At 28.1% G+C, this 27,500-nt stretch overlaps 1 protein-coding gene across 1 annotated transcript in view; it reads right to left on the reverse strand.

Annotated features, from left to right (window-relative positions):
• LOC136085581 (uncharacterized) overlaps nt 1–27,500 on the reverse strand; it is a 212,984-nt gene that overhangs the window by 163,031 nt on the left and 22,453 nt on the right. Inside the window, exon 3 of the mRNA XM_065806901.1 lies at nt 14,180–14,242. Coding sequence (XP_065662973.1) covers nt 14,180–14,242 — 63 coding nt within the window. The remainder of the gene's footprint in view (nt 1–14,179; nt 14,243–27,500) is intronic.

The following is a 27,500-nucleotide window of genomic DNA, read 5'->3' on the forward strand; positions in this document are numbered from 1 at the left end:
ACATAATGGGTTTATATATATATATGTATATATATATATATATATATATATATATATATACATATATATATATATATATATATCTATATATATATATATATATATAATATATAATATCTGTATATGTATGTGCATTATATATAAATATATGTATATATATATATATATATATATATATATATATATATATATATATATATAAATAAATTTATATATAATATACATACATAATGGGTTTATATATATATATATATATATATATATATATATACAACCCTTAGATGTTGTCCGAAAGTTTTTTCGATATTTTGTTGACAAAAAGTAAAAATTAAAATGCAAGACCGGAATTTTTTTTTTTTTAATAATGATAGACTGCCTGCCCCAACCAAACCCTTAGTCGATGTAGCAGCACTCCCTTGCGGGTCAGGCTATTTGTCAGTCGATATAGCAGCACTCCCTTGCGAGTCAGGCTATTTGTCAGTCGATGTAGCAGCACTCCCTTGCGAGTCAGGCTATTTGTCAGTCGATGTAGCAGCACTCCCTTGCGAGTCAGGCTATAAGATAGTCGATGTAGCAACACTCCGCGCATGATTTACAGTAAAAAAAATAAAAATAAAAACATTTTATTAAAAAAAATAAAAATAAAAACATTTTATTAAAAAAAATAAAAAAAAAACATTGTTTATATTGTTAAAAACATTCACAATGTTTTTAAAACATTCTGGTCAATTAAATTTGCGTTTTTGTGGTTTTTTTAAAAAACGATTAATTTGTAATTAAATTAATGGTTTTTACTTTCGTCCAACACGGAAATGTTGGACGAAAGTTAAAAGTAATTAAAAGTGACGTATATGTTGGCGTAAGAATCACCTTTTTCCTTCCGCTCTTCCCAAAGCCAACAAACTATAGATCTATATATATATATATATATATATATATATATATATATATATATATATACATATATATATATATATATATATTATATATATATATATATATATATATATATATATATATATATATATATATATATATTATGTATAGGTATTGGTATTATATATAATATATATATATATATATATATATATATATATATATATATATATATATATATATATATATATATATATATATATATCAATACATCTTTTTAATGTTTATGTTATTTTAGTCTAATAATATTATTATTAGTAATAGTAATATGTCAACCATCACAAGATATCAAGTTCATTAATTCATAAAACAGCATGGTTATGTCTAATGAAAAGACAAACTTGATGTTTATAATCTTTTCGTGAATTCTGAATTTGATGCTCGGTGTGTAACTTTTTTGTTTCACTTCAGTTGTTTGGATACATTAATGACAAAAAAATATCTAATCCATATTGATCTTCAACTTTATATTACAGACCAATAAGATTTTCATTTAAAAAAGAAACCATTGAAGTTTTGAAACAAGAGAATCAGTTTATTAACAAATCAATGTAAAATTCGTCTTCAACATTTTGTAATAACTTAATAATGCTTCATAAAATTGAAATAACGATGGTGGACAGCAAAATTGCTACAGTAACTACATCTTCTCAGTGTTGTTCTGTTTATGGATGCAGTCCAACAAAAATGAATGATCTTAATGCAGCCAAAAATATGCTATTGACAGAGATAAGTCTCTGCTTCGGTCTTTCAACTCTCCTTATTTGAATTAAAAGCATGAAATGTCTTCGTAGAACCAGTTATAAATTGACAGTGAAAAAGTGGACTACAAGGACTACATCTGTAAAAGAAATTATTCAAGAACAAAAAAAAAAAATATAGGTAAGGTTTCGTGATGAAGTTGGACTGGTAATTGATATGCCAGCATCTAGTAGCTCTGGGTCTTTAAATAATGGAAACACTGCTGGAAGATTTTATAAAAATGCAGAGAAGTCTTCTTAAATTTTTAAACTTGATGTCAGTATGATAAAGATGTTGCATGCTATTTTGTGTACATTGTCATCTAACTTTCTAATTGACTCTTCACTATTTATAGAACACTGCTACAAAACAGCTGAGAAATATGTAAACCTTTATCCCTGGTATCATATGCCACAGAGTCTGCATCTCACACTTATCGATGTTTGGAAAGTTGTAAAGAGAATGGCTTTGCCTATTGGCATGTTCAGTGAAGAGGCACACAAAACTCAAAATAAAAACTTTAATGAATTTCGTGAATCATATTCCATAAAATGTTCGCGTTCCAAAACAAATGAAGACTTATTAAGGCGACTAATGTGATCTTCTAACCTTTAGATAAGTAGCTTGAGAAAACTCAATAATCCTATAAAAAAAACTCTTCTGAATGGAGTTTTTGATCTCCTTAAAGAGGTTTTAATTTTTGACTAAGTGTCAAAAGCATTGGGATGGTTTTGATTTTCTTTGGTGTTCAAGATGATGTTTACTTTATTAGTGTTTATTCTTTATATAATATAATAATGCATGCTCTGTAAAAATAGATAACTTGTAAATATAAAAGTTTGTTTGTTTTCTTTATATTTGTTTAAAAAATTTCTGTAGCTCTAATTGTATGAAAACTTGTTAATTTTTATTTGGTTGTTAAGGATATCTGAACTACACAGTTAAAATTTAATTAACTGTACCTATAAACCTTTAGAGTTAAGATTGTTTTAAAAGTTTTTATTTCATTTTTCAAAGTAACTTTAAATTAAAAAAAAGTTTCAAAAAAAATCACTAACTGGTTTCTAAAAGCCCAGAACTGCATAGCAACGCCAAAAATTAATAATTTTTTGTTTGTGTTTTCATTCAAATACATAAAATATCATTGTAGTAATAATATTAGTTTAGTTTATAAATTTGGTACTTCAAGAAAGTCTTTTGATTTAGACGACTATGCAAAATACAATGTTGCTATGAAATATAGGTATCCATATCAACCAAATAAACAATCTAATGGTGCCATTAGATATCTTATATAAAATATACTCAAGCTGCTAATTATGGGAAAAACCTGATGAATATTTCAAAAGTTATTACTTTTGTCCAGCTAATAATGATTTTGGCCCACTGTGTGTTGCCTAGAAATTTGATACCCTACTGTTAATATTTATTCTATTAAGTAAAGCAAAAATTGATTTTTTTGTATCCCAAGTAAAGCCGAGATGTTTAAGTTTCTCATGAGATGTAATTTGATGGTTGTGTAGGGATGTTGTGCAATTTGTTAATTGTCTTTTTCCGGAGAGTAAAAGTTCCGTTTTGACAGCATTAAGCTTTATGCCGTTTAAATTTTTGTACACGTTACACGTTGTAAAAACTTTTTTTAGATCCGAGAGAGTAGAGCTGAGAAGAATGATACCATCAGCATAAGCTACAACACCAGTAAAGTTTCCATATATAGTGGTAAAGAAAAGGATTGATTCTGTTACCCTACCTATATAACATACACTTTACAGTGTATGTGTTATATAGGTTGAGTAACAGAATCAATCTTTACCTAACTACTTGCTTAAGATAAAATGAGACTGATTTGGAACATAGGTATGAGACAGTCGCACTGCCGCTACGGTATAAAGAAGATATAGTTTTAACTATTTGGATAGGTAGACTTTTATCAAATATGTTATTAAAACACACATTTTGCAATCAATTTTTTTGATTATAGTATTTTATTTTATTAACATTCGGCTGTAAGCGCGTGTGTAAAAAAAAAAAAAAAAAAGTCAGAAGAGGTGGGTCTCGCACCATAGTCATTCTCTTTACGACCGCAACGCCTTATCCAAATAAGCTAAACTCGCGAATAAGTAGTTGCAAATAATTTTATTTTTAAAATAATTCTTTTTTTTCCTATATGAAAAAAAAATTAATTAAAATTAACTAAATTAATTGACTTACTGCAAAACTAGTTATTGATTATTGTATTGTCATCAAGCAAGAGTATGTATGAAAAATTTGAAGAAAATCTATCATCAAGAAGTGACTCCAAAATTGAATGCAAGATTTGATGTTAACAGACAGAGACGAAGAGTTAATAAAAGGATTGGGAAAAAATCGGTTTTTGTTAAATGAGAATGATGAGTTTTATTAAATGAGACTGATGAGTTTTAGTCGAATTCATAACGGTAGTTTTTTTTTTTAATGCTATCGTTGCCCCCTTTCCTAAAAAAATATAGGAAATTTGAAGCCCTAATTTTTGGATAATATTGTTCCCAAACTCTGATCACAGTGGTTTTTTATAAACATATCATTTTTATTAGTGTGGAAATACATATCTGGAGGAAGGAGGATAAAAATCTTGAATAATAAAAAATCTTCTAATTGATCTTTTAGTATAAACTCAATTGTTTTTCAATAGGAGAATAATTTAAAGGACACAAATTATTGTTTTCGTTTAAATTTATTTTCATTTATAATCAATATTAGTTTCTAAAAGATACACATACATATTATTCAGGGTTATTTATTTTTATACAACGTGCAACATATAAAGCGCAACAAAATGTTTATGTATCTATTAATGCTATATCTGATGCAAAAGGTGAAACGTTAACAGAGGGAATACACATCGCAAACAGACTTAACGAAAGCTTCAAATAAGTTTTATTAAAGTATAAGTAAAAGTAATCAGTTACCAATTTTTGAGAAAAGGCATTATCAACAGGACTCAGGCGATATAATTATTAATTTTGAAGCGGCGTTAGCTTATTTGAAAGGATTGAACCCGAATAAATCTGTTGGTGCTGATAACATTAGTCCAAAGGTACTTAAAAAATACGCAGCTTTAATGACTTACCATCTTACTTTACTTTACAATAAAGCACTGTCCGAAGGCTCAACACCTACAGCTTGGAAACAGTCACACGTCATACCTTTGTTTAAAAAAGAAAGTCGTCTTGATGCCGCTAATTACAGACCAGTGTCTATCACATCAGTTCCATGTAAAGTAATTCAAAAGATTATCAGGACATAGATAACTAAATATCTTTAAAAAATGAGCTGCATCTCACATAATCAACATGGATTTATGTCCAAAAAAGGATGCACGTTCAACTTACTGGAGAGTGTCGACTCCATCACGAAAGCGTTAAGTAAATAAAATTTTGTCGATATTGCATTTTTGGACTTTGATAAAGTTTCTCACCGTAGACTAATTCAGAAATTGAAAACATATGGGATTAATGGCAATGTTCTTAAATGGATTGAGTCATTTTTGATTAGTAGAAAACTGCGAACTGTTTTAGGTGAACACTCTAGCGACTGGACCGATGTTCTAAACGGAGTTCCTCAAGGGTCTGTACTTGGTCCAACATTATTTATCTTTTATATAAAAAACTTAACGGATAAGATAAAATCAGTTCATAAAATCTATGCTGACGACACTAAACTGTTTCAAGAAATAAGACCTGAGTTTCACGATGCTGATTGCCTGATCCTACAAAACGATTTAAACATTGTCACAGAATGGTCAAAGGAATCGCTAATGGAATTAAATGTTCCAAAATGTAAAGTTATGCACCTTGGTTATGGAAATAGTAATCATGAGTATGTAATAAATGATGGAAATACATCACTTACTCTTGAAGCAACGGATATTGAGAGAGACCTGGGTATCTTTATATCTAATGATCTAAAATGGAATCAACAAATACATATTGCAGCACGTAAAGCGAATACAACAATTGATCTATTAAAAAAAAAAAATTTAGATCAAGAGATATGAAGCTTTGAAGTAAATTATACACTACGTATGTTAGGCCGCATCGTGAATTAGCTGTTCGGGTATGGTATCCTTACTTTAAAGGTGACACCAAAGAAATTAAAAAAATTCAGCACAAAGCAACAAAAGTGCCTCATGATTTAATAATATTTCCTTATGCTGAAAGGTGTTGGCGGCTCAATTTTACTACTTTGGAAACTCGCAGGAGACGTGGCGACTTACTCTAACAGTTTAAGCTAGAAAACGGTTTTGAGATTATTAATCGGCATAATCCACCAAACCGCAGATCATCTTCCAACGTCCTAATGGGTGAATTCACATATAATAATGATCGTAATATTTTTTTTACAAATCGTATTGTCAATGATTGGAATAAATTGCCGTCAGCATACAAAAAGGCTCTGTCAGTTAACGCATTTAAGAATAGAATTGACAAGTATTTTGTTTCTACAGCTGCAAACGTTACATCTTTTACTGAAGATGAGCTGCATGTTTATTAATTAATTCGTGCTTTAGCAGCTACAAATATTGAGTTTTTAGATACTATTTGTCATAGATGTAAACGTTAATTAAATGAAAGCAATCTTTTTTGTCTTTTTCTCAATTTTGATATCAACTTACTTGCTATGAAATAACAAATGCTTTTTTTTTACTTAAAGTTTTATTTCACAAACCATAAATTTTTGTATAATTTGTTGGTTTTGTTTGTTTGTTTCTTAATTATTTTTCATGTTATCTAAAAAGACTTATTTAAATATATTACTATTACTATTACTATATGTGCGTCTATTCATTTTTATTTGCGTGTTTATTCATTCTTACATGCGCGTTTATATGCAAGTCAACAACCCATTAAATCTCTAATATAATTTTGTATAAACAATAAGTAGGCTTTTATATTTTTATATAGATTTATTCAAAATATAAATTAGGTTGTTGCCATTGCTATTTATTTAAAAAATGGTTGCCAAACCAGCGCTGAAATTATGTAACTACGTATATGGTTGTAAAATGGAATTAAATTAAACTCTGTAGTATTCATAATATTTTCAAGCTTCCTTATTAGCCCATCCGTATTTCGAGGCCTTTCTCCTTGTTTGTAAGTATGCTTTAAAAAAGAAGAAAATTCTTCTATTGGATCAAGCTGTGGCGTGTATGCTGGCAGATTCTTAATAGCTATGCTATGAGAGGCTAGTGTTTGCCTAACAAAAGACTCCGGTGGATTTTACAATTGTCCATAAAAAGCACCGGCGTTTCCACATCTGCATTCCTTATCGCTGGTGCCAAAATTGTAGTAATTAAAGTACAAAATGAATCTGCATTCTATCCTCCACTTTTTATTTCATAAGCCAGCACTCCCATTGTTAAAACAGCACAAACAAAATAACCTTCTCGTTATTTTGTTTGGGCGCACTCGTGTTGAGTTTCGTTTTTCAGACACATGCACAAATTGCTTTCTTGATAAATCCGAGCGTTTGTGTTTTCTTGAAATAGTAGGCATAAACATGTTGAAGCCTGCTGCAGAAAGTTTTTCTTTTATTGCTTCTTGCGTACAAAGATTATTTCCTTGTATGCAAAACTCAATAATTTTTTTTATTTGAGCGTTTATAGGAATAAAACGTTTTATAGGAATAAAACGTATATAGGAATGAATAAATACGCATATACGAATGAATAAATACCCATATAAGAAGGAATAAATACGCATATAAGAAGGAAAAAATACGCATATAAGAAGGAATAAATACGCATATAAGAAGGAATAAATACGCATATAAGAAGGAATAAATACGCATATAAGAATGAATAAATGTGCATACAAGAATGAATAAACAGTACGTAACAGTGGCTTAGGCCACAGTTACGTACAACTGTGCAATTTAAGTAGGCTTTGCGGATAGTCTTAAAGGCTGCTAGAAACTTTGTATCCACTCTCCCAAAACTGTTTAAAATTAAAATGATTCAGAGGCCTGTTTGACCAAAAATCCAATCCTATATTCAGATTGGAATTTGATTTAAGTAAAAGAAATTCACATGTATGCTTGATAAGAGCAATCATTTTCGGTGACACTCGTAGACCAAGTTTAACATAAGCATCTTTGCACTCATTATGGTTGGCTTATATTCAGGTAACAAACTAGAACCCATAAACAAACTAAAAAGCAATGTTGCTTGGGCAAGAATATAGTCTATAAAAAACAAAAGCAACCATACCAACTTATCGATCACAAATATGAAACAAAACATTCTATGCAGTTCTACTATGTTCTAAAAATGCATTTGAGACAATCCAAATTCTTAATATCTACAAGAGGACCACAATTGTGGAACTCATTTCCACAAATTATATGAAAACGATAAACTTGAATCAACATTTTAAATGCGTTGTTAAACAATAAATACTTGACCTCAACATTACTGAAACAATTTAAATTTTAAAACTTTTACACTTCTTGAAATTTTTTCATATACACAATAGTTGGAAATGTTTATGGTTATATTTATAAAAATGCATTTACTTGTATTTATATTTACAAAGATACATTGACTTGGTTATATATGAATTATACGAGTTTTTATATTTATACATATATTTATATTTATGTGCTACAAACATCTTATAATTTGTGTTTGTTTTATATTTTATTGATATTGATTGTAAAATATAACGGGGCATGATGATAAGATCATTGTATTCTTGCTCTGTCTTGGATGCTTGCTCCAATCAATTTTTTACGTTAACAATTTTGTATAAAAAAGTTATATTGATGAAAAATTGTTTATATCTAAACAAATATCACATTTAACATAAGATACAGCTGAAAGCTTGGGTTTCCTTTTAAATCTTTAGAGGCAACTTTGTAAGCATTAGCTAATGAACGGATACTTCCTAGAGCTCATCATGATTTTCAAAATCTTGCATTTTTCTTTGCTATCGTCACACCAAAAGCAAGGATATGTTGATGCTACACTTTAAATTCAAAAAAATATAACGGCTAATTTCATATCAAAAGCACAGAAGTATTTTGAATCATTTAGCACTAAGCTTTAAATAGTGATAATTTTCTCAAGAAATGAATGAAGTTCAGCCATGTTTTCAGTTAAGCCAATAGTAAACAATTTGTTTACGCCACTGTCTTTATATTTTTTATTCCCTATTCCTTCCTCATAGCTAAACTTTTTTTTTGACATTACATTCTGTCACTTTTTCTATAATATTTAAACAAACTTTTAAAAATCCGGCTCCAACGTCAATGGCCACTTTTAGAATTTAATCATTTGATAATTTTCTCTCCTTTATTACTGTCTCAATTAATCCTTTAATGTTTTTACAATAAACCAATTGTCTAAAATCTTTTTCAACAATTTTTTTTTTAACATCAAAATAATCATATAAAGACCTATCTTCTTCACCTAATTTTTCTCTTACATTACTTTCAAATAAGTCTCTTCCCTTCCAGTTTCTAAATATGCTAAGAACTTTGGCTCCCTGTTTTTTACTAGGTTTACAAGTGTTTTTAAATTTGAAGTTTAGTATTGTAGTTCGAGCAATTTCACAAATGTCACAAACATAGAATGATTGGTTTTTAGTAAAAATACTTACTTCTATTTTTAAGAAATCATTGGATTTACTCAGAATAATGTTTTTATCTCTTTTTTAAGTGTTTCTGATTCTTTTCTACATTTAGTACAAATACCATTAGAAAAGTTTTGATTGTTCAAACCAGTGATTCTAAAAAGAACTTATGCATTTTGTTCAATATCACACTTCCTTCTTTAATTTCTGTCATTCTTGAATTTTTTGAAAAACATATTAGATAAAACAAGGCTCTATTATCTTTATGAGAATTTTTAATACCTGGCATTTTGAAACAATATGAGCAATCCTATTCAATTCTTTGATTAGGATTGCTCATATTGTTTTTAAAAAAATTAGTTAATAACAAAAAAAAATTTTTTAATGTTTTTATTAACTACTGCAGCAGATAAAAAAAGCTCATAGTATCTATTAATAAATTTTTTTGCGTTACACCACAAGAAAGTATAGAAAAAATAGGGAATGTTGTTTATACATTTAACAGGTATTGTTAACGTATTTTTTACCGTAATTAGCGTATTGTTTAAATTTTTCGATAAAATTAGGGCCCCCAAGGTATTCGTCAGGGAAAGGGGCAATAATAGCAATTAAAAAAAACTCTACAATATGAACTCGACTAGAATTCATCTGTAAAATTCTTATTTAGTGAAAAACTTTTGTAACTTTCAAAAGTTATGATCTCGTAAAGTTAACAACCCATTCGAATAGATTATAATATACTCGAATAGGTTTCAAAAATTACGAACAAACGATAAGAAATTTTTATTAGATAAATTAATTTTTCCTATGATATTCGATCTATTTTAAGATACTGCCGAAAAATAAGTTTATTTTTTCCTCTTTTCACATTTGGGATAGTGGGTCCCAATTTTTCAAGTGTATATTGTAGGGTTCTAACACGGTAACTTTTTGTAAAACATTCTTATTTAATTTCAGCACCAAAATTACAAAACTTAAATTTTGCTCCATCTCTGGAAGTCACCCTTTCTGAACACCTAAATTTCATAATCTGCCCGTTTAACCCTTTTTTTTTTTTTAAAAACGTCAACAGAATATTTTCTAAATTTAGAAACTAGTTGTTCAATGTTTCGTGGTTTCAAAAATGCAACCACTTCTGGTGGACATTTTTTTCAAACAAATTATTTCTACTACAGTGTGTAATATGAATGACAAAGAAGAGTTGATAATTGGTTCTCATAATTACTTTCAAGAGAGGGGGGGGGGGGGAAGGGAAAAGAAGGCTGAAAAAATTTACAAATTATTTATATCATCTGCATATAATATTGCTTAAATGATAATATTTTTGGCCCGTAATGCTCCCATTAATTTTATCTATATACCAAGCTTTGCAAATTAAACCCTGAGTTTTTGAAACCTAATGATAACTGCCACGTTTCCCACAATACGGTAAAATATGCTTTGAATGCAATATTTGCATTTAACGTGGAAACGATGGTATTAAAAGTACAAAAAACAAAAAAAGAATTTTAATCAAGACTAAGAATGTCAAAGAACTAAAAGATCCTTTCGATTTTTTTCGGAACTGATCTTATATGAATTTTTACAGCATGTGTCTTGTAGATAAGCTATTATTTATACTGCTGTTGATAGAAAATGGCGAGTTATCAAATTACATTTTATAAATCTAGAAAATAAAGAACGCAAACGCACAATATGCAAGAAGGAGATAGAATAAGTAAAACAAGAAGATTGCTAGAAATTAAAAATCTTAATCTATCTTTTACATTCATTTCTGTATATTTACCAAGAATAGATATTATTTTTGGAGCAAAAAATGCAGATAATAAATGCAGATGACATTTTCAAACCATTGAAAAGCGATATATTTAAAAAGGAAACAAAATCACTTTTATGGAACTATAGTAAATCATTCATTAGCGTAAATGTATAAATAACTGTATATACAATAACTTTTGCACAGTTATAGAAGTAAACGAAAAGGCTTTTAGATGCAGCTAAAGGTAATACAAAATACAGCGTTTAATACAATTTAATCTAATACAACAACATAAAATATTTTTATACAATACCAGAAATGAACTAATTTTATAATCTCTCATATAGCAATGTAGTTATTAATTAATTAAAATATTTTATATATTATTCTTAATATGTATATATATATATATATATATATATATATATATATATATATATATATATATATATATATATATATATATATGTATGTATGTATATGTATATATATACATATATATATATATATATATATATATATATATATATATATATATATATATATATATATATATATGTATATATATATTTATATATATATGTATATATATATGTGTGTATATATATATATATATATATATATATATATATATATATATATATATATATATATATATATATATATATATATGTATATATATGTATATATATATATATACATACATCAGAAAGTCATGGAAAAGCCTAATAAGAAAATTGTACATTTTTAAATTTTGAAAAAAAGCTCGAAATAATAAAAATAAAAAAAATTATAATAAAATAAAAAAAGTCATAAAAAGAAAATAATACTTAAAAGTTAAATTAAAAGTTAGCACTTAAGCTAACGGTCATATTGCAAGACTAGGATAGGATTTTTTTTCGGAGTTACAAAATAATGGTAAATGCTTTTTTAAGGTATTATCACAACCCTGGTTATTTTTGAAAATTATAAATTCAAAATTGTATTGTAAATTTCTTATCGAAAAACTATTTCGGTTATATGCTTACATGATGTTGTAATTTTGATTTTTTTTTATTTATATATTGTTGCATATATCTATTTATCTATGGTTTACCTAAGAAAAGAAAAAGAAAAAGAAGAGAAAAAAATCAGTTTAATAATTCTGAAGTTGGCTGGTAATAAGGTCTTCCGTACTCTGTGGTGGCTATCAGAAAGACTTATATCATCAAATTGTATTAGCTTGATTAGCAGGACATTATGAAGACTCAGATGACTTAGGTTGTCATGATTGTAATAATTTAGTCAAAAACCATGATTACCAATGTGTTTTAATTTATCCTTAACAAGTATTCGTGGTCTTCATAAAAAAACTTTTCATACTTTGAATTTTAGCACTTTCGAATTTCATCACGCCTGTTTGTGCGTTGTAAAATTAATTGAAATTTGTTTCATCTTTAGATTTAAGTATTAAAGGCTATTATACTTTGATTTGTAAAGACGCCAATAGTCATATGTCTGGCTAAGACATATACTTATATACCAATTCATCTATTTTGACGTGAAATTAGATTTGAAACACATTCTTTTATAGGCTTTTGTTTCGCAACTCTATTCTCGTGAAGTTTCTCGTTAACCTTTTTTTTGTTGATGTTTACATCACACATCTTTTTACATATTACTTATTTAAGTTTGTATTTTACATAAATTTGTAATTTTTTGTTATTATAAACAGTTATTAATTCCAAGTAATTTTTGTTATTATAAACAGTTATTAATTCCAGTAAATTTACATAATAACTGTAAGTTGGTATTTTTAAATTTTTAAGAACCATGTGGTACTATTAATAAATTGTACTTATCATATAATGCTTCACATGGTATCACAATTTTAATTAAATTAGTAAAGCTTTAAAAAATAATAGTGAAATAAGATATCTAGTCTTATACAGAGTTCACAATATTTTAAGTGAAATATTCCACAAACTGTAAAGGTTTTTCACCAAAAAGTGAGGAAAAAATCGAAAACTGGAGAAAGATTTATTCCAAACCACCATCTGAACAAAAACAACAGAATGAGTTAACCGCATCATCCAGAACATCTGACTAGAGAACCAATAAAACTACAAAAAAGAAGCTTGTGTTGATGCGTCAGACCTTTCATTCAATGAAGATTGGAATGGGCTCAAAATCAACATCATAAGACTGTTGATATTGGAAAAATATATACTTTTTAAACATTTTTAAACATATATTCGTAATATATTAAAACGCTTATTTGTAACTTTGTGGTTTCAAAAAGCCTTATCATTTAAAATAACCATTATTTGTATATTCCGTTTGAGCTAGCATTTAGGAAAATCAGTAACAAAGAACAGTTGCAGCATCTTTTTACTGTAACGGTTCCTTCATGTCCGACGTTTATTCATCTTGTTTTTATCCTCTAACTTTGGTGCTTTGGTATTCTCTCTTTACTTCAGTTACAGTTTTCCAAAACTTCTGTTAGCTTTCTTCTTCTTTTTTAACTCTTATTTTAAATTCTAGTCAAATTCAAATGAATTGCTAATATGAGCGATTAAGACAAATGAAATATCACTTCATAGTCAAACTCTCATTTTAACAATAATTTGCTGCTTCAAATTTGCAATGCGAGAAGCTGTAGAAAAGAAGTCATAACGGAAGCGGGAATTGTTGTTCTCCATACGCGCTTATGAAGGGTTAAGAGCTTTAAATGATTCAAGCTAATTCGATTAGTCTGCTGGAACTAGATTATTCGGCAATATTATGCCATTATTACAAAAGCATTAAAACCAGCCTTTTGCAATCACCTCAGGCTCGGTAGCCTGACCTATCCAATCGCATATATTCTGTGTTGCTAAAACTCATAAATCAGGGAAGGCCATACCTTTACTTTAATGTCTACTTTTATCAATAAACAGATGTTGCAATGTAGAAATTTTATTCGGCCGGATACGCCGTTTCAAGACCTATATATTTTTAAATCTTATAAATATCTCTAATCTTGAAGGAATATTTAGTCACGCATTACTCTTCATGTGTTACTTTTTTTAATAAGAACGACTACAATATTACTGTAAAAAAAAAAAAAAAACAGTGACATTTTCTTAAATATAATAAATTTTTTAATACTTACATTGCAATTCAACAAGCAATTCGTCAAGTTTGTGGGAAGTTCAAAGTTGCACACCTTCATACACTAAAAATCACATGTTTCATAAATTATATATTTTTACTTGTTTTCTTTTATAATCTATTCTTTTCTGTTATAAACAATTTGAATATTTTTTCACTTAAAAGCATATAAAAAATCATTAAAAAATTTGTCTACACTGAAATAATTTAAATAAATTTTAATATAAATAAAATATCTAATTTTAAAAAATGTTAAATATTTGAGACTTGATGACAAATAAGTCGCATTTTGTTTGGAAAAAAGGAAAAACAGTATTTATCACGGCTGACAAATTTTTATTCAAAACTTGTTCATTGTTTTTACGTTTTCAAACTAGTTTATGAAAGTTTAATGCCAATATTCTAGATAGTTAATTGAAAATTTGTTTATTATATTTCAAAAAATATTAACAAATTTAATTTAGTTTAATTTAAAAAATATTTTTTTTTTTATATATATATAAGAAAGTTATGACTTGGCTTATTTAAGTAGTCATGAATCATATTGGCAATATAAATTTTAAAGAAATATCCTTAATGATGTCACTTAAAATTTTGCTTTAATTTTATCTTTAAATATATAAGTTTTAAAACGGCGCACACTTAATAATATTTTTTGTTTTTAACCTCTAACTTTTATTTTATTCAAATAAGGTAAAAAATTTCTTTCACTAAACTTGGAACCTGATTGAGTTTTCTTGATATACAGTAAAATAATCGGTAGATTTGAGTTTACTCGATAAAGAATAAAATAGTCTGTAGATTTGAGTTTACTCGATAAAGTATAAAATAGTCTGTAGATTTGAGTTTACTCGATAAAGAATAAAATAGTCTGTAAATTTGAGATTAGTTTACAAAAAATAGAGACTGTCAGAAATTTATAAAATACAATTTGTATATAGGCATAGCGTCTTTTTAACATAAATCTGCTAAAGATTTAATCTCTTTTTTTGTTAATTATTATAGGCCCGAAATTTATAAAACAACGGCATCTTGTTATCTTAAACATACCAGTTACATACAAGTATGTTTTATTAATATTCTCTTTATCTCAAAGTCTTTTTAGTTGCTGATAGTTATTAATAAAATAAAACTTTAATGAAAGTCTCTAAAAATTATACCTACTTATTATTATTATTAAAATGACAGTAAAATAAAATAACATCATCTCTTAACTTAAGGTAAAAAAAATCTGAAAAAAATTTTAATACCTTTTAATATTTATAATTTTTTGTTTATAATTTTTTGTTTATAATTCTTTGATTATAATTTATTGTTTATATTTTTACCATTCATTTTTGCACCTAGCTCAAAACTATCATAATGAATTTTGAAAATCATTACTGATAATTTCAGTTTGGTTCTAATTTATAAATTTATAGAGTGATCTATAAATTTATAGAGTGATATAAAACCTTTTTTCCATCAGCACCTGACACCAAAAAGCTTGCCCCTTAATTACCTGCCGATTCTGACAAATGCCACTTGTGCTAAAAGTTATCACTTGTCATAGATACTATTGTTATTACTTGAAAATAATTCAGTTTCAATGTTTTTATAAATACAAAAAAATATTGTACCTAATGTTTCACATAAATCAAAAGTTCAAAAATTATTTGATGAAGATGCACGCACAATTTACAGTTCAATTCTGGCTCTAGTTCCACTTGTAGTGAGCTATGGCTTTTCTTGTAACTATTATCCTCAGCCCTGTTGCCCCATAAAGAAAGAAATCATGAATAGTTTGTGTATCTTTCTCGCAAGCTAAACATGAAAGCAAGTATTTTAAAATCGCCACATTCCACTTGAATTCAAATGAACTAATTTTGTCAAAACATTCTTAGACATTATTATAGTTTTCTTTTTTTCGTATCTTGTGTGCAAGAAATAAAAATGGATATTTAATTCCATTGTGGAGCAATTTGAGACTCCGTTAAGCTATTTATAAACAGCCGCCATTGAACAGATTCATGCTCCAGCCTAAGATAAGTAATGTTGTTTTTGGTACACACATATCCTGCAGTCTTCAACAAGTAGATTCCATTTCATTGGCCTCAATGAATAAAGTTCAGCTCAAGACTTAATAATCTCTGAATAAATTATCTAGTTCACTTTGAATTGGAAAGTGAGGCTGAATAATAAAGTCGTTATTGGTACAAAAGCTTTACTCATCTTTTCACTACTGTTACATGTTGATTCTTGAGATAAAGTATTCGCTAAATACGTATCTAATACGCACTATATACAAATATGTATATAATGCATATTAGACTATATTATCGACTAAACTTTAGTAATACATTTTGAAATTGAAGAAGTTTAGTTTTAATAGTTTATTTAGTTGTAATATTGAAATAAATTTTTTTTTCTAAAATAAACTGTAATAAAAACAATTATAAAAATTTATTTGCTTTTTATGTTTTAATATCATATAATTTAAGTATTAATGGAATCAAACAATATAAAAGCAGGGCCGCTCTAACAACACGACAATTTTTCCTCAGGCTCCAATGATTTTGAGACCACTTAAGTTCTTGATAAACATCAAAAAGTCTAAAAAATTATATTTAATATAATTTTATAAATGACACTTGGATTTTAGAGCTTCACAGTTAAGTTTTCCCCAAGTCACCGAGCGGTGGAACAACGAGCCACCAAGTCAGCTAGGAACGGCACTGTGTGAAAGTATTTATAAATATCACAAGCGTATAGAAAACAACAACAAAAAAATAACGTAACACATATATCCAAAAAGCTGCTCATGAACTTGAATAATTTCTGCATAATATTTTTTTGTCGCTTTACTTCTTTTCAGAGACACTTAACGCAAATTAAACTGGCCTTTAATTTGTGTTAAGTGTTTCTGAAAAGGTAATTGTGTTGTAGGATTCTCATGAGGTACAAAAATTAACTATTGGTGAACGCGGCACACCATTACCATACCTTGCCACAGTCAATGAAGCAGAAGACAGCTTACCATCATATTTCATATTTAATGGAACAAAGATTCCAGAAGCATCTAAATTTTCTTTGGGTACAAAAGAACATTGCTGTAAAAGCGGATATATTGATCAAGAGATTTTTACATCATTTTAAGACTTTTTACTTCATTTTAATGAATTTTGCACAAAAGTGGATGAGAAAAAATTATTATTTATCTTATTTTTATGTGGTGACAAAAGTCATGTGACTATTGAAGCAATTAAATTAGTAATATTTATTGATATTGGATAATACGCATACCACCTCATAGCAAACATCCTCTTTAACCACTTGGTATCAATAAAGTAGTAAAACAGATGTGGTCTGAGGCCTTGTCTTATTACATTGCTATAAATGATGGTACTTCTTTGTCATGTGCAACATTCAAATTATTTTGAACAAAATATATGGTCCAAAATACTTTGTAAAAAGAGGATTGATTGTAAATGACTTTTATCATTGCGATTTGCTTCCCCTAAGAAATATAATGAAAGACTTTGAATACAAAAAAACAGAGGTGTTAAGTAAAAAAACAATACACCAGGGAAATCCGAAATCATATACTTTAAGTGCTATTCTAACTTTTCCAAAAAAAGCAAACCCACTCACTCAAAATGCCAAATTGCTTTTATTACATCCCCAGATAATGTTAGGTTTATAAAAGAACCTCCTACTAAAAAGGCTGCAACAAAAAATGAGCTCAGTTTTAAACAGAAAATAAAACAATATCAAGATAAACCAATTATAAGAAAAACTAAAAAAAAAAGAGAAAGTTTTTTTTTCCAGCAATTAAGCCAGAATCATTTTTTCATAAATTCTTGAAAAAATTTAACACGTCCTTTTAGACGTTTTTGAAATCAGGAAACTGACGTTTTGTTATTCTATCTTGATAACATGACTTAGAGGTTTACTATTCTATGATGTTTTATATCAAAGTTCTTTTTCTCCTAGGTAAGCTGTCTTAACCACTAGTAAGGAGTTTTGTCTATCGCTAAAGTGACGCAACTATGATTTGAGATGCCTACGGTCATGTTGGTTTACAACAATTACAGTATGGTGAAACCATTAATTCCACAAAAGCTTTTGAAATTTTAACTAAAAATATCTTATTGGTTACAAATTAGAAAGTTTTGTATTTTCATGGCCAATGCCGATATATGGGAAAAGGCTGCTATCGATAAATCAATTAATTATTAAAATTTAAAACCATACAACTTTAAATTGTGTAATCTTTTTCAGGGAAGCTATACTGGTAAACAAATACTTTTCCCCAAATCAGAGCCAAAGCATTATTTTAAAAGATATTAAAAAAACTCTGTTAAAAAGATATATATTTTTTATTTTTTTTTTACTATGGAAAGAAAACTTTCAAAGAAATAAATTTACAATTTTAGAGGAACTTGTTTTTCCGCGCAGCAGCTTTGTTCATCAAGGCTTGTGTTTCGTAGTTATAAAGTCGAGAGTGGGTTGTAACCATAACTAAAGTAGCCTCCTTAACCAGAGTGGCCTTTATGGCCTTTGGGAGGTGAATTGAAATAAATGAAAGATATATATATAAAAATAGAGTAGGCTATACTTGAACACATAAAGGTTACAATGTTAAAATGGTTACTTTTAAGTATAACAATAGAACAACACAAAATAATTTATTATAAAAACAACATTATGGTAATAAAAGTATAAGTACATTCAGCTGTTAAATTATAGCTTGTAATCATAATCTTAAGAACAAGCAATATTGTTAGTAAACAAAGTCAAAATAAACAATTTCTTAAAAAAGTTATAAGAAATGCATAAAGTTTAGCTTATTTATTATCTAATTATTATCATATACAGGATAAAAGTATTAAAATGCCATCGATTGGAAAATCGGTAAATTAATAATAAAATGACCAATGCCGATACCGATTCCGATTATGCAAAAAATGGACGATTAGGTCGATGCTGATTAATCGGTACATTACTAGTACATACATCAACTATCTTATAGCCTGCTGCTACATCGACTGAGGGTTTGACATGGGCCAGCAATCGTTTTTCTTTTATTATTTCAATTAATATTCCTGATATTTAACAAGCCTCCACTGACGAGAGTGCATCAAGTGAAATAATAAAATTATTTTAGACCGCCTAACTGCAGCTTTACTCAAGTTTGATTTAAATTTAGTTTTAGTATATATTAAATGATAGATTTAAAAAATATAGGCTATGTTTATTTTTTTTATATAGATAATTATATCAAAAGCTATATTATGATAAAACTTTTGATAAAACTATCAGAACTAGAAATTACAATTTTTTGCCCAAAACTTGTAAAAAGCTTTAATTTACTATATTAATTTAACTTGTAAAAAGCTTTGATTAACTATATTAATTTAAATCAACAATATTGTTGAAAAAAAAAACTATTAGTATTTATTAGTATTTTTACAAATTTTATTGTTCTTGCCACAGTTATACCCAAAAATATATATTTTTTATAAATTTCATTTCTTTTAAAGGATTTATTTTTCATAGGACAATATACATTATGATCTATACAAAATAAATTGTCATTGCATATGCAATAACAATATAAATTGTATGCACGAAGACAAAAAATATTGTACAACTTTTATTGTTACGTTATGTTGTACAAGGACAATAATATTTTCATTGTATATTCTATGATAATAATAAATATACAACCTAATTATAAAAAAAAGTATTCAAAGGAAGATTTAGTCAAATTTTAAGTGCTATATGTAAAATGCATTATTTTTTCTTTGTTTGGTTGATTGTTATTATCTTTAATGAGTCTTTCTTTTTTATTTTCGGCGGTATTTATTTTTGTTATATGTATATACTTTAAAAAAAATTGCTGCCTTAACCCAAACCTGTGATCTTAACTGTTGACATCTTTTGCTAAAAAATTGTTTGCAAAGTATTTTCAGTATTTTATTTATTTTATTTTAGTTACTTTATTTCAAAAAGAATTTTGTAAAGGTATGCTCTATTAATTGAGCTCATTTCTTCTTTGAATATTTAAAAATGGTAATTATTATACATTAAATAATTATAACTAATATCATTATAATATAATATACCTCTGACAAAGTAGAATCGCATAGAAGAATACATGCCTAGGAAAGAATGGGGAAGGAATTGAAGCGCCAAAAATTATCAAAAGAAGAACTGGAAGCATGTTCAAACAAGGTTGTTCAAGAATCTGATTCATCAACTTTATTCAGTGCATCAGAAGAAATTGATAATAATGAAAAATTGTACAATAGTAGAGGTGGCAAATTAATAAAGCCTACAAAAGCTAGAATCAACATAATGTCTCCTGAACTTATATTTGCATTAGATAGAACTAAGATCTCATCTTGAAACGCAGCATATGTTTTTAGTGAAATAGCATAAAGTTTTGGGCACAATATGAACACGTTAAGCATCAATTAGAACTCAATACAAATGTCTAAAGCAAGTCAGCGAACAACAAAATCCGATAATCTCAGATCTAAATTTTCAACTAGTGTGCCCTTAATGGGTCACTGGGACTGCAAACTCATGGAAGATTTCACATCTCATGAACACGTAGATCATCTTCAAGTGTTGATTTTTGGGTGTTGGTGTTGAGCAATTATCATCAAAAATTTCTAGACTGCCTCTTCAGATCAAAGAGAGAAATCAGTGGAACCCACCATTTCGTTGCGGCGATGTTCCTTCTCCAAGAGTGCAATTTCTAATGCCTGGAGCTATGCACGTGGTGCAGTGGATATCAAAAGTTATTAATGCAATCAACATATGGCTGTTCCGCCGCCAGTTTAACACGACGACATCAGAAGAACGTGGTATCCGAGATCTGATGTGAATAAACACGTTTTGTGTGTTTATTCACAACTCGTACTTAGGTTGCCTTGGTATATTACTTTTTAAAGCTTTTCCTTCAGGAATTTGTCTAAATCTCTAATTGGACATCTCCCGCGTTATTAGCAACGGTTTTCATATAGTTTAACTTGTAAATTTAATTGCTATTGTTGGTTAATTGAGACACCTGCCACTATCTTTAATACAAACTGTATTATACGGGTAAGTAAAATATAGTTTTTGGATGTTTTTGCGCATATTTGTTGAAATTTGTGGTTGCTGTATACCACATATTATAACTCTATAACTTTTAATACAATTTTGATTGGTTTAGCACCATAGTAATTATCAATTAATTACTAATTATAATTATTAACTATAATTAGTCTAGTTAACTACAATTACACATATATCGTTATTTCACAAAAATCTCTAATTTATTTTTTATTCTTGTCAACTAAACTTAACGCGAACAATTATATTCTACATAATTTTATGAGTTATTAGAAAAAAATGTGCTTTCTTGTATATCGATGTGGCCATCCCATTATCTCTTGAATGATGCCTGCAAATAGTGGTAATGGCAAAACAAGGAATTTCCTACAGGGACATTGCTAAAGCATTAAAGGTTAGCTTGAGGACTGTCACCTACACCATCAAAAGAGAAAGAGAGAGAGAGAGACTGGGACAGTAAACGACAAAAAGTGTTCTGGCAGACCACGCAAAACGACCATTCGGGAAGATTGGCTTTTGGTTCGGACAAGTCTGGCTAATCGCTTCGACACGGCATCTGATGTCGCCAGTTACATGGGAGAAACACACAGCATCAATCTGGCAGCAAGAACCGTAAGGAAACGCCTTCAGCAAGCTGGGTTGAATGGCAGAATTACTGCCAAGAAGCCATTATTGCGGCCTGACAATATTGCTAAGCGACGAGCATTTGCAAGCCAACACAAGAAATGGACTGGTGAACAGAGGAATAAAGTGTTATGGAGTGATGAGAGTTGTTTTACTGTATTCTGTGGAGCAAAACGAGCGTATGTTAGAAGGAAGTTGGTGAGAGATTTAGTTCTCAATAAGTTGCACCAACAGTGAAACATGGTGGAGGTTCCTTATGATTTGGGTTTGCATGTCTGGATTTGATGTTGGCCGGCTCGTTGTACAGACACTGTTAACCAAGACAAGTACATAGAAATACTCAAAACACAAGTTAAACCATCTGCCACCAAGCTTTTTGACAGGAATAAGACGTTTGTTTTCCAAAAAGACAATGCTCCTTGCCAGAAAGCCAAAAAAGTTACTGAATACTTTCGAACCGCACGCATCAATGTAATTGAATGGCCGCCACAAAGTCCCGACTTAAACCCCATTGAAAATTTGTGGGAGGGCTGTTCAGAATGGTGCAGAAATGCAAGCCCAGCAATTTGGATGAATTGTGGCAACAGTTGGAGTCTGCTTGGCAAGCAATCCCAATTGCCACAGTTCAAAAGCTGGTACAGTCAATGCCTTGGCGCATACAAGCAGTCATTGATGCGTTGGACACACAAAATATTAACATTTTTTTATATTTTTATTTTTACAAGTGCTATGCATTTATATCATTTGAGTTATGTTTGGTGCTGTTTGGTGGTGCTTTAACTTTTGCAAAATAAAAATAAATGACTTTTTTCTTGTTTTTCCTGATGTGGCAAAGACTTTATGCCGCTACTGTTTATATATATATATATATATATATATATATATATATATATATATATATATATATATATATATATATATATATATATATATATATATATATATATATATATATATATATATATATATATATATATATATATATGTATGTATATATATATATATATATATATATATATATATATATATATATATATATATATATATATATATATATATATATATATATATATATTTATATATACATATATATCTAGCTCTCTGGAACCGTTAAATACGGGTCTTTACTAAACATACCCTTTCTTTACTTATCTGTTCCACACCGATCATTTCTAGACCTATTCCTTGTTTACTTCAACATTTTTTTATATATTCAATAATTCGTTCTGAAAAATTGCTTTATGAGCAAAAAACTAACATGCGCATCTTTTCCGGATACTTAGAGTTTATAAGAGATTTATAATTAGGTTTGTTTTTAAATGCGTATCATTGATGATACAGTGGTTTAGTGCGCTATCATCAGTGTCGTTTTGGGGGTTTAATGCCTCCCTTTACCTTATAAACTTTGAAATTTTATCATTCTTGCTTATATATATAAAGAAAAAAAATTATAATATAGAAAAAAAGATTGCTAATTGTTAAAATAAAAATTTAAAGTTTTCTCATTTTATATCTATAAATCTTTATTATACACGAATGTTCCATATACTACCAGCAAACTTAACTTATGCTAAGAACGTAAATGACTTTTTAATCAAAAAAGACGAAAACAAACAGTTAAAAAAAGAATTAAATCAAACTAAACGTATTATTGAATTCATAAGCGAAAAATATTGAAAAAGCATTAAATAATAGTAAAATGAAAATATTTTACTATTATTAAAGGTTTTAAAAAAAGGCAGTGTTAATCAAAAGGCAATAAATCTTGAAATCTTAAAGACAAGATGGCAGAGTTAGAGGAGTCGCCGTAACAGATTTAGATTTAAAGATATCGAGGAAACGGAAGGGGAGACATGGAAATGCAGCTAGGACAAAATGAAAAAGTTATTTAAAAAAAAACTAAGTATAAGCGAAGAAATACATATTGAACGCGCACACCGAACAGGGAAGAAAGAAGACAACGGCGGTATTAAAAGAGAAAGAAGAACGATAGTAGCAAAGTTTCTTGATTATGAAGATCGTGAAACTGTATTACAGACCTACAAAAACTTGAAGTTATGCAATAAAAAAAATATATCAATGAATACTCCAGTGAGCAAAGAACAAATCTTTGCAAGCAGTTATTTATCAAAGCTAAAGAAATCCGTTCTTCAGGCATATCCCAGCAAGCAAACGACGTCATGTCGACGTCTTAGGTTGGTTGAAATGTTAACGTCAGAACTTTCAACGTCTATTCCACGTTGATTTGTAGTTGATAAACTAACGTTGAAAAAAAAGTCGTTGTTTCAACGTCTTATCGAGGCGGAAATCTAAACGTCAGAATTTTCAACGTTTATTCCACGTTGATTTTTTGTTAATAAAATAATGTTGATTTAATCAACGTTAAATCATCATGTCTTTTTATTTTCGTTTTGATATCGAGACAAATAAGACTTCTTATTTAAAATAAAGATGGCCAATCGCTCACAGAAATGTGCTATTTTTAATTATATTTTATTTGAAAGTGGTAATATTTACAATATTACATATGTATTTTTCAATTATGGGTAATAATTAAAGATTTTTTAGTTTATAATTTTCGTTTTATTATTCTCCTGGTAGGAAGTAAAAATGCTTCAATTTTAATATTATTAGTAATGATTATTGAAAAGAATTCTCTTTTTTTTGACGAAACATTGTTTTACACTGCTTTAATTACAAAAATACATTTTTTGTTTTTATGTAGCTAATTAGTTACAAAAGTAAACTGGGTGTTATTTTAAGGTTTTCTTTTATGTTCCATTTGTATTTGGAAAGGGTGGTTGAATTTTGTAGTTTTCTGTTTACGAATGAGTTTTGTGGTTGCCCATCTCTTTTTCCATTCTCCTTCTGATAGTCCAATATATACTTTTGTTTGGGGCTGACACTATACATTTGTAAATTACAAATTTACAAATTTATACATTTAAGATTCTGCTTACAACTTTAAGGTTTAAAAAAAATATGTAGTTATTTTTATTTAATCTCGCATACAAACTTATATAGCTCTGAAATCATTCATCGAGCACTGTTGAATATATGCACGTAAATTTTTTACTTATATTTAAATATATATATATATATTTATATATATATATATATATATATATATATATATATATATATATATATATATATATATATATATATATATATATATATATATATATATATATATATATATACACATATATAAATATATATATTCATACATACATACATACATATATATATACATACATACATACATACATACATACATACATACATACATACATACATACATACATACATACATACATACATACATACATACAGTGATGGGCACAAACTTTTTTATTATAGTTTAACTAAACTACTAACTAAAACTAAAAAAAAGTTTATACATACAGTGATGGGCACAAACTTTTTTATTATAGTTTAACTAAACTACTAACTAAAAACTAAATTTAAACTTTTAGTTACAAACTTTTAACAAAAAGTAGTTAACTTAAACTAATTAGAAATAGTTAACTAAAAACATAAAATTCAAATTTTTTTCATCAGGTTTATCACTTTTTAGTTTAACATCTTTGTAGCACATGTTCACAAGTAAGCTGTTCATGTTATTAATAACAATAACAGATTATTAGATTAACAGTTTGAATTTATGATATTAGCAGACCAAGCGGAAATGATGTTGAAAAGTCCAGTTCATGCACTAAATAAATAAATACATAAAAATAGTAATAACAGAATCTTTGGAGTCCTTGGTCAGGTGAGTGGTGCATAGAAATAGAACGATTTATTTGGCGATATGTAAAAAATTTAGTTAATAAAAATTTAGTTAAACTTTTTCAACTAAACTAGGAAAAAAGTTAGTTAAACTAAAAGTTTAACTTAAATAAAAAAATTTAGTTTAACTATTGCATTTAACTAAAAAAAAGTAGTTTAACTAAAAGTTAACTAAAAAATTAGTTAACTATGCCCATCACTGCATACATACATATATATATATATATATATATATATATATATATATATATATATATATATATATATATATATATATATATATATATTACAATTTTATAAAAAAATCCTAATATTTAGTAGAACAATAACAATTTTATTCCCAATATTGCAAAAACGCTATATAAAATATATTCCTGGCTAACCTGATAATAATATATTTATTTATAGAAATTAAAGTATTCAGTTGCTATGTCATCAAAGATTACATAATGGAGAAAAATGAATAAAATAGTAATTGATTTATTTACTGAGACAGATAATACAACAAAAATAAATATACAACAAATAATTGTTTCAGTTATAGAGTTATTTCAGAAGATTCAATTGAGGAAGAAGTTAAAGGTGTCGAAGAAACAGATTTTGACTCAGATTCCATTTTTGACTTGGGTAGTTCTGATTCTGATTCTTGTGTCTTGAATCATGGAAACATATAGATATATATGTTTCTATGATTCAAGACACAAGAATCAGAATCAGACATTATAGATGACATAGACAAAACAATAAATGGAAATCTACGTGAAAATTAGCAGAATGGGTTGTTGTGAACCAAACTTTGCATTCTGCATTGAATCAACTTCTTTTTATTTTGAGAAACAATGGCCATGCGAAGCTTCCAAAAGACGTAAAGACATTATTAAAAACTCCATGTAACATTCCTCTGCAGAATAAGTGTGTTGGCGATTACATTTATTATTATTTGGAAACTAATATTTTAAAACATGTAAGGAAATTTCCAGATCTGGAGAAAATTGAATTAGTTGTGAATGTTGATGGGATACCATTATTTAAAAGTACTTCAGTCGCTTTATGGTCCATACTTTGCTCATTTTCAACCATTTGCTGTAGCTATTTCCTGTGGCAAGAGCAAACCTTCCTCTGAAGAGAGCTTTATGTTTGATTTTGTGAACGAATTATCAATTTTATTACAAAAACTCCTGGCAAACATTATTATGTTGTATATGCAATGCATTTTAGTGAAGCTGCACCGAGCAGTGAACATCTTAGGAATGAATAATAAGTTAAAAAGAGTTTAGCAGAGTGAGATAAAAGTACAAAAGGACAGATGTCCAGTGGAAAACAAAGAGCCTCAAAGTAGAAAAATACTAAAAAAGTAATAAGTAAAATGTTGTGAAAACAAACAATAACAATAAACAATAGTCGAGATACGTAAGAGTCATTTACTGTTGTTCTATTAAATTGTCGTTAGTGTCCAGCGTAAGTGCGATGTGTAGACAGTATCAGTGATGGAGCAGAATTATTTGTTTGGTCTGTATTATTAGGGTGGTAAACATACATTATCGATATAGCTTTCGCCTGAGACCGGCATCCCAAAAGAAGTTCCACTCTGGGTCTACACCAGGGTAACTTGTTAAGGTATCCCATTATCCCAAAAGGACTATTCTCAGAGTATCCTGTCAGAGCGATTGCCACAGACTTCTGAATTGACACTGGGACCAGACGACACTTAGTGTGGCTCAGTACAACTTGCATACAAAGAGTTGTGAACTGTTTTGAGTCTTATAGATGTGTATGTAATGTAGACAGTCAATAAAGTGTTC

The sequence above is a fragment of the Hydra vulgaris genome, chromosome 09 (assembly GCF_038396675.1).
Source record: "Hydra vulgaris chromosome 09, alternate assembly HydraT2T_AEP".
Taxonomy (NCBI): Eukaryota; Metazoa; Cnidaria; class Hydrozoa; order Anthoathecata; family Hydridae; genus Hydra; species Hydra vulgaris.